The sequence below is a fragment of the Alligator sinensis genome, unplaced genomic scaffold, assembly GCF_000455745.1.
Source record: "Alligator sinensis unplaced genomic scaffold, ASM45574v1 scaffold31_1, whole genome shotgun sequence".
Taxonomy (NCBI): domain Eukaryota; kingdom Metazoa; phylum Chordata; order Crocodylia; family Alligatoridae; genus Alligator; species Alligator sinensis.
This window is the reverse complement of record NW_005841884.1, coordinates 1,602,545-1,613,957: the sequence shown is the minus strand read 5'-3', so window position 1 is coordinate 1,613,957 and position 11,413 is coordinate 1,602,545. Positions and strand designations below refer to the sequence as shown.

At 44.4% G+C, this 11,413-nt stretch overlaps 2 protein-coding genes across 2 annotated transcripts in view; one reads left to right on the top strand and one right to left on the bottom strand.

Moving 5' to 3' along the window:
* ZBTB37 (zinc finger and BTB domain containing 37) overlaps positions 1-10,496 on the top strand; it is a 32,499-nt gene extending 22,003 nt beyond the window's left edge. The window contains exon 6 of the transcript XR_003092607.1: positions 7,026-10,496. The gene's annotated coding sequence lies outside the window, so the exon portion shown is untranslated. The remainder of the gene's footprint in view (positions 1-7,025) is intronic.
* SERPINC1 (serpin family C member 1) overlaps positions 15-11,413 on the bottom strand; it is a 36,868-nt gene continuing 25,469 nt past the window's right edge. The window contains exon 7 of the mRNA XM_025196744.1: positions 15-819. Coding sequence (XP_025052529.1) covers positions 811-819 — 9 coding nt within the window. The 3' untranslated portion in view covers positions 15-810. The remainder of the gene's footprint in view (positions 820-11,413) is intronic.

Here is an 11,413-nt window from a genome sequence, read left to right as displayed (position 1 = left end):
CCCCCCAGCCCCCAGTTCACATATGCAACCTAAAAGAAAAAGAGACATTTTATTTCTTCTTTTGTTGTGATTGTTGCAAATGAGGAGCAAAATCCACTTCTGGCAAGTCAGCGATCATTCAGGAGAGATCCAGAAATGCCAGCTTGTTTCTATAGGTGTTTTTTTCCCAATGTTTCAGTTTCTATTTTATAAATAGGTAACTTACCCACTGCTATTTTAGAAATCTCTCAAGGCGGTTGGATGGGGGTATACCTGAAGTTTGACAATCTTTATTAGCCCTCTGGTTGGGGTCTGGGGCTGCCAGTTAGAGAATCTAAGCCAGTTTAAAGGCCCTTAAGCTGTACGAGTAAATATGTGTTTGTTCAAACAGGCTTCTGTAGTTACCCATTTAATGTGCCCCTGTGTGTTTGCCTGAGTCTTTGCCTGTCTGCATGTCCATATGCATCTGTTGGTCTAACATGGGAGCTTTTCATCTGTGAAAATGCAAACTCTATGGACACGTTCAGGGTAGTGGATATTGGTCTCTGTAGTGGGGCTGAGCTTGCGCAGCAACTTGTACATTTGTGCCACAAAGGAGAGAGAGAGTGTAATTTCTCTCTGGCCCTCTTGCCATGAGATGTGTAGGAATATTGGTGGTGGAACCTACAGAGGATCACATCAGTAAGAAACGACACCGTTGCATTTCAGGGGACTGTACAGGAGTGTTCACATTAGAGCAGCAACAGCCACTGGAAATCCAGGAAGTGTCCTTAAGCTCATACTTCACAGCACTGGCACATCCACTTTGAAGACAGCTGAAGTCAGAGGTGTTCAGCTCACCTATGTAGGGATACCAAGAGCAAAGTCATTAACACAGCTGTTGAGATTGGTGAACCCTACTTACAATAGGAAAGGGAACAACTGTCCAGTTCTGTGAGGCAGTCTAAATTGTGGAGCTTTGTAGCAGCATACAGTTAAGTCCTCCCTGCAAAACTGCTTCTCCGCTGCAGCAGCATGGCAAGAGGAGGGCTCAGTTGAGGTGTTGGAGCTGCAGGTATTTGGTAGGGATTTGGGATTTGGTAGGGATTTGGTAGGCTTTGGGATTCACTTCTGTTCCCATGCCAGAGGGCAGAGTACAAGATCTGTCTCTTATCAGGTAATGCAGATGCTAGTTCAGGTTGGAGCTATGAAAGCTTATTTTCTGTGCTTTTTTAGGTGCTTGTTGCCCTCTGGGAAGAGGAGCTCATGTATTTGCACCTTCCTTGTGAAATGAGACTGAGTTAGAGCACCTAGACCTGCTGGTACAAATCAGATAAATACGGTAGAAGCAGCTCAACTGCACTGCAGGCCACAGCTTCCTAGAGTCCAGGGGCTGTGAGATTAGGGCAAGGGGAGGTGGCAGCTTTTACTGCTTGACAAAAGCAGCAGGATAGTTGTTTCCAAATGTCAGTGAAAACTACAGTGCTCCAGCATGATGGCCTGCCAGCACATTGACAGTGTAAAGCATGTGATTCAATTTGCCACTGCTGCATACAAGCCTCTCTTCCCCCCCTGCCTCCACTTCTATTAGCGCTCTTACATAAGCGTTGGCATCCCATGTACGCAGCCACAGGCTCCCAGTGGGCAAGAACATATTGCCTCCTGCAGACAGAAAATCACCCCTTGCCCCTCTGATCCTGGTGACCAACACAGGGAGGGATCAAATGCCTTGATACAGACTCTTCCTTATACTGGCCCCTTTCAGTCTGAGAGGCACATTTAATTCCCTGTGCTCTGCCGTGGACTCCCAAGGAGGACGAGAGAATTGTCAGGAGCTGTATCATCACTGCCCTTGTGGCTCAGCTTACCAGAGCCTGCTTCTGCTTCTCCTGAAGACAGTGACTTTCCAGAGGCAGGGGGCAAAGCACTTCTGGAAGCCAGCATAGTGCAGCACGCACAACTATAGCATTTGCGCAGGCAGATTGCAGATGCTAGCACCCAGCGTTAGAGGGGACGCCTTTCTGCTGGCTGAAATACCTTACATTCTGGACCTGGTCCTATTCCATATTTCCTGAGTTGTGTGTTAGGACATTGGAGGGTGTCTGGAAACACAGCTGGAAGCAAGTAGGCTGGTTTGTTTGGTAAAAAAAGAAGGCTAGTGACAAAGGGCAAGAAGAATAGATGTATGTGTCCAGATAAGGGTGTATTTGGTAGCCGTGTTGGTCTGAGACAGAAAGACATACAAAGACATAAAAAAGACATTTTCCCAGAGCCTGACGAAGGGACTTTGATCCTGAAAGCTTGCAGAAAAGGACAATTTTCTTGCCATTTTCCAGTTGGTCTAAGAAAAGGTATCATTTTGGAACCAAGAGTTCTAGTTTTTTGTATGTCTTTATGTCCAGATAAGGAGTTCGCCCCTTCAGTGTCCAGTTCTGTTTCAGGTCCTGTTTCGCCATCCTTTGCTATTTTGACTGATTTAATTGGTTGCTGGCAAGAGGGGTTGGACAGAGCAGGAATGAAGTAAACCAGCAAAGCTTGATTGGAAAGAACCTTGCCTGGCTAGGACAGTGGTTTTCAACCTGTGGTCTGTTGGCCCCTGGGGGTCCACAGACTATGTCTGAGGGATCTGCAAAAATGACACTGATCAATCAAAAGTATGTGAATACCCAGACACAATTCCAGACCTCCATTCAGAATTGTTTAGGTGGCAAGTGTTGGCTGTGTGGCTGGTTCAGGAGTTTGTCACTGGCTGAGATTTTCTTAAGCTAATGTATTGAATTAATGGGAATCAATCACTCAGATCCTCCAACTGGCTTTAAAAATGGCACTTTCTGAAATTCACAAAGTCATGGGGCAGTGATTCTTAACTTTATTAGACTCAAGGCACCCCTCAGAAAGTGCCAGCTCTTAGTTTTCTCTCATTTCTTGACTATGGAGAAATAGAACAATTCTTCTGTTGAACTCAGAAAGACCCTAGCAAGTCCGAATGGTTTTGACACTATAGGTACCTATTTGAAATCCCTGGGTTTGTCTTGTGAATCATGTGCAGATGTTTGCACACCTAATAGTGTTAATATTGTGCGGCGCCCTGCTTGAGACTCACTGTCATAGAGATTTCCAAGCAACTGATAGCTTGAGTTTGCCTTTGCTTCAGACCTTTGCAAATGAAATAGCTTCTAATCATATGTTCCATTGTACAATGGGAGTAATTGAGCGGAACAAATGACTGAGCGTGAAAAATCTAATCTCGTTTTAGTGTCTTCAGATTTAAACTTTTTTTTTTTTTTTTTTTTGGGATGAATCATGATTGCAAGGTCATCTTGCTTAAAAGGTGCTGTAGAAATCTGCTGTTTCCAGTTTCTGGTCACAGCTCTGATCTTCCCATTTTTATTAAAAGTAAATCAGGCTGTATTTGCTGTTAACATTGTCACTTAAAATTAAAGCTTCTAGGAGGGTTGTCCAGTATATATTGGTGAACCTTTTGAAACGCATTCAGACATCTTGAAATACTACTGTGTAACTTGCTTGTTTAAACTTTTACGTATTATGATTAAGTAACATTTTTTCCAAGTTTTTTAAGACACTACTAAAAATCACTGCATTGTTTTTCCCCAGGCACTATCAGATGTATTAAATCCTAGAATTTAGTTTAATTCTTGAAGATCCATTTTAAAGGCCCAGAAACTTTATTCATGAGTATTTTAATTATTTTTATATTGCAGTACAAATATTTATTTAAACCTTCCCTTCCTATATTTGAAATTCAGACCCTGGACCATTGGCAAGAGCACAAGAAACTGTGAAATGTACTGGAAATGGAAAGTAAAACTGACCAGTCTAGTTTCACTGGTGATTGTAGAAGTAATGGCATAAATGGAGAGAAGCAAAATCGGAAAGGGTTAAATCTGGAAAATAATGTTGAAAATGGACAAATCCGTTTATAGTAATTTTTAATCTGTTACGGTGAATTTAGTGGTTGCTTATGTGCCCTCCTTGGTGAAAGGTTATATCTTGAGGTTCATAGATTTAGAAAAGGGCTGCTGGTACATTTTTATCTAGATGTTGAGGGCACTTGGCAGCAATGGCAGTTTTGTGCCTCTGGTGACACTATACCCTGTATGGCTTTCACGCATAAAGGAGCTCTAGAAATAACTGTAAAGCTTTTATTTACTGCCGTGTGAAGATATCAAGTGGGGCTGGGAGTACTGGGAAAGAGGAGGTTTAATTTTTATGTTGGAAGTTGGAAACTCTAGGAGCTTCACACTACCAAGACACAGAAGTCTTCCTTTAAATGACAGCTCCTCATGTTGTCGAAGGCTTATACTAATCAACAGATCTGTTTCTGCAGATGAATGCTCTCTGCTACTTGTTCCCCCCGCCTTCCCATCTTGCTCCCACAGTAATTCTTTCAAGCCTGCTGCTGCATCATAATTTGACCTCACTTTACAGTGATTTGCATGGCAGCTTTACTCTATTAAACAACATCAGCTGCATTCGGTTAGTAGAGCTTGGAGACTGGTAACACCTTGTCAGAATGCAGGCTTAGGGCAAAATCTGAATCTCAGACTTGCTACATACACTCTTGACTTCAATACGGGACTGTCCCAGGGCAAGGTACCTGCCCACATGACACATGCTGTGCTCTTCCTAGTCCCTAGGAACTTGGTTTAGCTTTGAGATTGCTCACTTGGCAACCATTGACTTGCAAAGGATTCTACAACCCCATTGTCAGCAGGGCACTTGAACCAGGGAAGTCTCCAAGTGACACGGGCTCTTTTTAATGTGAGATGGAAAGAGCATGGTAAGCTGACTCTGCCACCAGATATTCATGTTGTGCTGTATTCCTTCCCTTGTGCTTGGTTTTCAATAGGAGGTGGATAAGGAGCAAGAGGAGACAAAGTAGCAGAGGTCTTGGGCTATTGGGGGGTGCACGCGCAGGTGTGTGCACGCAAGTGCATGCACCTAGTTTTCTCCCATCTCTTTGGTACTTCTCTGCCTCTGTCCCCAGCCAGGGTCCACATTGGCTTTTGAAGGTGCCCTCACCTCATTTCAAAGCCCCTACTTCCTAACTTCAGCCCCAAACTTTCTATGTGATGCTGTGAATGTGACTTTAAACCTCTGGCTACAAGGCCAGTGGCTCTTTACAATGCATCCACTAAAACTGCCTGTAGCATAAGATGCTGTTAAATGCAGTCAGGTGGAAGCACTGTAAAAGAATTGCTGTGACTGAGGAAACAGTTCAGGTGAAGACTATAACCACCAAATGTGGACAGTGCTGAATGGGCTCTTTCCCATGAGGAACTTGCAGACAGTAGCATTGTAACAAAGGGTAACTTGTTAAGTGGCTTTGTATTGCAATTTGCTAATCAGATTCGAGTAAGAAGAAAACTAAACTGACAATCAATTTCTAACAGTGAAAGCCCCTCAGAGGGGCGGAGTGAACCTGCATCCAGCAGCTGGAGCCAGGCATTCACCCCACTTAAGAAAAGAAAAAAAACCCCATAGGAATTGTTTTCTTCCCGGGAGCGATCACTCCATAGCCGAGTTGCATGAAGCAGCTGAAGATTCACAGACCGGTAACTACCTCCCTCTCTGAGTGCTGAGGTTGTCATGCTACATACTTTGCTCTTGTCAAAGCTTTCATGTAAAACACCCTTTTATTCCCTCTCCCCTTCCCTGCATTTAAAAAATGCAAGTCTGCTCTGTAAAGCGACATTGTGAAAATGGTGCCCCCTCCCCCCCTTTCCCTGGGGTTCTGCATTCATCAGAGCTCTCTGCCTGTTTCTAACATCCAGCCCTGCAAACTCGCTTTGGGCTCTGAAAGACAAGCTGGGTTCCTTCCTGCTTGTACAACCTGTCTAATCCTGAAGGCTCTGCTGGATAAATCCCAGGGTGAGACCTGCAGCTTGGAGGCCTTTGCTTCCTCCAGCTGCAATGTAGCAGAGCCCTGCCAGAGGGAGGAGCAGAAGTAGAACCAGTTGCCCCTGATGAAATGCAGCTGGTTCTGGAGAGCTGACAAGAGTGAAAAGCAATAAAACCCTTTCTTTCAGTCACTAGTCAGCAGATCAGCTCGGTTAGATGGTGCCATTTTTCCAGCGTCCCTTTTCAAACTAGAACAGCACTTTAACTCGGTTGCTTAAAAAAATCCCCGTTACTGAAGAAATGCACTTTAAAGCGGAAGGTGTGTACGGCTGCTGCGCTGGAGCCAGCTGCATGTGCAGGTGGATTGGTTTAGCAGGAGCGTTGAGGGAGTGAGTGATGTTGCTAGACCTTCGGCTGCTGCCATTGTCTCCTGCAGCATAGTAAGCAAACGCAGCTTTACCTCCTACCTCAGCACACCCTCCTACTGTGAGATCAAGGCCCCGTCTACACTAAAAACAGGAGTCAAACTACCTAAGTAAACCCCAGTTGCAGCTCAGTCGTAGTGTAGCACTATCTGGACTGGCACATGTTGACCCGTCCAAACCCTTTTATAATTGGTTTGAAGTGCCCTTGCCTGTAAAGCATATTTGAAATCCATTTATAATAGGTCAGAGTTATACACACAGTTATAACACAGCAGATGGCACTGGTGCCTGGCTGAGCTATGTTATAACACAGCTGAGCCACAATGGAGCTGCAACTCTTTCTTTCTTTTTTTCACTATTGTACATGGGGCCCTTGTCACTTCTATGGTTTTTAAGAATCCAAATTTTCTTTCTCCCATACGGATTGTACTTCAGCTTGGTTTTTAGAGTAACCAAAAATATATATATTATAGAATTAGGATGTCACCTTCAGATGCTCACCAATGAATCAACCTTTTTTAGAACATGTGACCTAACACTTGGGATTTATTTTTCACAGGTTTAAAGTTTCCTGCTGTACTAATTTCTTCTTCTCTTTCTTTCTTCTTCCCCTCCCCCCCCCTTTTTTTTTTTTTTTTTTTAATTAAAAAACACAGGTTGTACTCTACAGAAGCACCTAGGGGTCACAGTAGACCATAAGCTGAATATGAACCAGTGGTGTGCTCTTGTTGCTGTTGGCTTTTTTTTTTTTTTTTTTTTTTTTTTGGTTGTTTGTTACAGTCCTGATTTTGTGAAGTCAGTGTTCACACTTAGTTTGCAGCAGGTTGAATGCAACCCTGCTGTGTGTAACTCGTGGATATCAGAACTGTTCTTAAATGATTTTACAAGCTTATCCCAGGCCGGTCCACTAACATTCCTTCCCTTTTCCTCTCCCAGTGACCCAGGCACACACCAGCACTTGCTGGAGGCTCCTTGTTGCCTAGGTGGTAAGTAGCCCACAGTGACTTCTGGTGGTGTTTGGAGGAAATGGGACAAGAGAGGCAGAAGGACTGGAGTTTGGGGCAGGGGGAAGTAAAACATGAGGATGAAGATAAAGAAGTGTACAAATGCATTTAAAGCAGTTTAGCAAAAAGCTCTCTCGTTGAACAGCTTTAAGAACAATGTGAATGAAAACTTAGCAACTTGGTTAGGAATCTTTGAAAATTCTATAAATGTATTACTTGAAATTCTGTTTGTATTAAAAATTGCATTTTCTTCTTTATTTTAACACTGTGTAAAAGAACATTATGCATGTGAGTGGTTTGAGAATTAAATGGTTTAATACTCAAGTTCTGTCTGGTCTGTCTCTTGTAGTTGACTAGTTCAGTTTAATGCTGTTATGTTTGATCTGGGCCATTTGAGCAAAAAGTCCTCAAAGCAATGCCACCTTGCCTACAGCCTTCCACTTTTGACTTTCCCCATTGCGAGGATCTCATTGTTACCTGCCACATGGTAAGGAAATAATCGCACTTGGTGGAGCCCACCTTGTTTTTCCTGCTGCCTTGAGTATGGAGCCTGCTCGAACTGCAACATTTTCAGTCTGCCAGGGGTTATTTCCCAGCTTTGATTCTGGCTCTTTGGAGACTGGAACTCTGATCTTTCTCCTAAGGTCTTGGGTTTTTTTGGATGGCCAAGAGACTGAAATCCCTTTCTGTGCTTCTGCAGCGACCACAGCGCTCTTGCTTAGTTACCCCATCGCTGGACCACTGCTGGGAGCAGCAGCCAAGGTCTGTTTGCGAGTTGATACAGAATTCTTTATTGCCCACAAACGGGACTGGTGCTTCCCCCTCCCAAATCTGGGCCTCCATCTGTTCTCCCTGTTGAGTACCCAGAAATGCATGTGCTGAAAGGAGATGACAGTCTGACAACAAGCGCATGTTGGGCCTAGTTTTCATACTCCTTACCCAGTGAATGGAAGGAAAAGGTCAAGTAAGTCTTGTGACTAAGGCTGAGAATGGCACTCAAGCAAGCTGGGGTTCCCTTGCTCAGACACTGACTCGGGTAATTTACAGTTACAGCTTTTAGCAGTGACCAGTTTGTTGGATGCCTGACTTGACAGGTCGGAAGGCCTGTACACCTCACTCCCTTTGGGCACCCCAAATCAGTGGCTGTTCTGAAAGGGTTGACAACTGTACCTTTAATGTCACCCACACTATAGAGAGACCAGAGCCTGACACTCAGCCTACAAAAGTGTTTTGTGATCCGCACCCCAGAGGCATGATAGTATAACAGTGGTGAAAGCAAGCGTCTTGTTGCCCAGGACACTTTGCATACCTTATTTAGATTGCAGTAAGTATGGCTGTGCCATATTAAAATCAGAATGCATTCTGCGCACTTGCACAGTCATGCTTACTACAATCTCTTAGTGAAATGCTATATGGTGTGGCCCCACACCAGAGCCCATTCAAGACTGGTGTGGTGCCTGGGCTGGGACCAATAAGCCAGGCTGGTAGCATCTCCCTGGAACAGCTGAACAGTAACTGAACACATACTAAATATGATGTGGAGATGCTCCTCCCCAAAAAAACCTAACAGCAAATACGTGATTGCACACAGCGCATGTTTTACTGCTCGAATGCAAGGTCACCATTCACATTTTAAGTGCAGTTAACATGTCATAAGTGTAACAGGCAATAAGGCTCTTAATTGCTGGAGTTCACGATCTTCAGTGGGGGAGTTACAGGTCAGCATTTGTGCTGTTCCCTATCCTCCTTCCCAGTACCAGGCACCTATTAGGAAAACTGATGGGCCAACAGGCAGAATAAATTCACTGGTCCTGGTCAACAGCCACACCTTAGCAATTCTTCACAGATGAGCTAATGTGACAGTAACTGCAGCCAAAGGCAAGTTCAGACTAGTGCCCTTGATTGAGGCTTGACAACAGTTTGATGACACTGAGCACTGCCAGTGAGACTGCTGTTACTCGTTTTGATAAGAGATGCATTTGCTAAACAGACCCTGTCGCAACCGGCAGTTAGCAACCAGCTTTGGGTTTGCCACAGTCACAGAGTACACACAAGGTGGAGGATTATTTGGAGAATCAATAGTTACTAAAATCCAGTCCTTGTTCTTATTACATCTTCACCTCACATCCATGACTGGCAAAGATGTGCATTTCCATTGCAGTTACGTTACAAACCAGAACAGCAAACGTGAATCACTGACAAAATGGCTATAGGCCAAGCAAAAGATGATTCATTCAAATGAAACAAGGGCTGGCCATTGGGATACAATTGCTTCTCAGCCACCAAATCCAGCTACCCCTTTAGGCAAGCAAGTGACACTTACGCAGCTAACATCAGCCGTGAAAATGCCAGTGTAACTGTTTATAGTCAGTTAGTAACAAAATCCCCCAGCACAACTTACTTTATCCTTCTGTCCTCTCTCCAGTCACTCACAATCCTATTCTGCCCAAAAAAGCACTCGAGCCCATATAAGACCCTCTCTTTCCCCCGACACCCTCTTGCAAAAATTAAAGCGCTAAAATGTTAACTGGACCAGGGACACAACACATTCTGGCTAGAGCATTGCACACCAAGGGGTGTTCATCAAGCTCGTTTAAATGCCTGGTGCTTTGCTGCCTTCCCTCAAATAGGTAGTAGCTCCAGGCTTGCCCTTGGGGGCAAGACACTCTCAGCTCATCTGCAAAAGTCCTAGGGGCCTTGCTGGGCAACAGGTTTTCCCACCTGCCAGTTGCAGACTTAATTATTTTAACTTGTGGTGCAATATGCACCTACTGAGATTCCTTCACTGATCGCTGGACTGTTTGCAAATACTTTTTCCTCTCAGAGACTCTTTCCTAGCCTCCGAGGTCACAGAGCAAGCAACAGAATTAGAAGGAAGGTCCTGCTTGCTCCACTTATTTCTCATTGAAGTGGACAGAAGGGCCATCCCCCACTCATACCAGGCTCTGACTGAGATCAGCAGCCTCTGGCTTTGGTAAAAAGATGCATCCTGGGAAATGCAAACTGAAGTACAATGGACATGGGGAAGATGCTGCCTTGAAGAACAGCAATGGATGCAAGTGAAGGATTGACCACTAATGGAGAATGCCCTGAAAACACCAGAGACCGGATCTTTTCCAGCTGCACACAGCTCCAGACAAGCCCTTTCCTCTTCTTCCCTAGGGATGGTCCCTCAGGCCCACAGAAGAGTAGCAGCAGAGGACGTAAAAAGTTCTCCACTAGCCTTTCCTCCCTTAAACTATAAACAGATTATATTCCATGCTAGGTTCAAACAGGCAGAAGCTAGCAATTTAAGGAATGTAAGCATTCATATGTGTCAAGAGATGGCCAGACATTGACACCGACATCTTTTCCCATCTAGATCATACCTTTCAGCTGGCACCATAGCTGTTTATATTGAGTTTCTTTCTATAGTTGTATCCCAGATTTCCTGGAAGGGCTTTGCAAAAGTATCAGCTTGTAGACTCCCTTTCCTTCAAGGCTTGCCTATTCCAACAGACAGTAGAGAAAGGAAGAGGGAACTGTGGGATTGCTTCTAGTGGACGCTTTTAAGGTCCGATTGCCAAAGTAAGTTCTCAACATGCTGCAGGGAAGAGTGGGCAAGGAGATGAGAGACACTGGGGTGACCTCATACCCCTCATTGCCTCAGCAAATCTTCCATCATTAGGCTGGATGGCTGTTGGGGTTCATGCAGAGGAATTTACAATGTAATCAGTCAGCGAGGATGATCATAAAGCCTACCTACTGGCATAGACATAGTATAAAAGCAGTCAATCCCAGAGTTTTGATATGCACAATCTTAACAGTCTGAAGTGGAAGGAACTTGGAATTCCAAACAGATTATAATCTAAAAATCAAACTGTGGACTGTAACTTGGACTTTGCACAGGGATAAGTGCTAGGGCTGTGCGAAGTCCCTGATTCGATGGAAATTTGGCCTGATTCAGTGGCCGAATCTCCAAATTTGAATCAAATCAAAGGACCCTTTAATCTCTCCGAATTGATCAGAACCCTCTGAATCGATTCAGAGAGATTTGGAAAGATTCGGACATAGAGACAGCTTTAAATGTTTTTTCTACATACCTCTAAGTAGCAGGGGCTCATGAATGCTGTGATGCTGGGGTGCATGGTGTATCCCACAGGAGCGCAGGGAACTCCCCAGCGT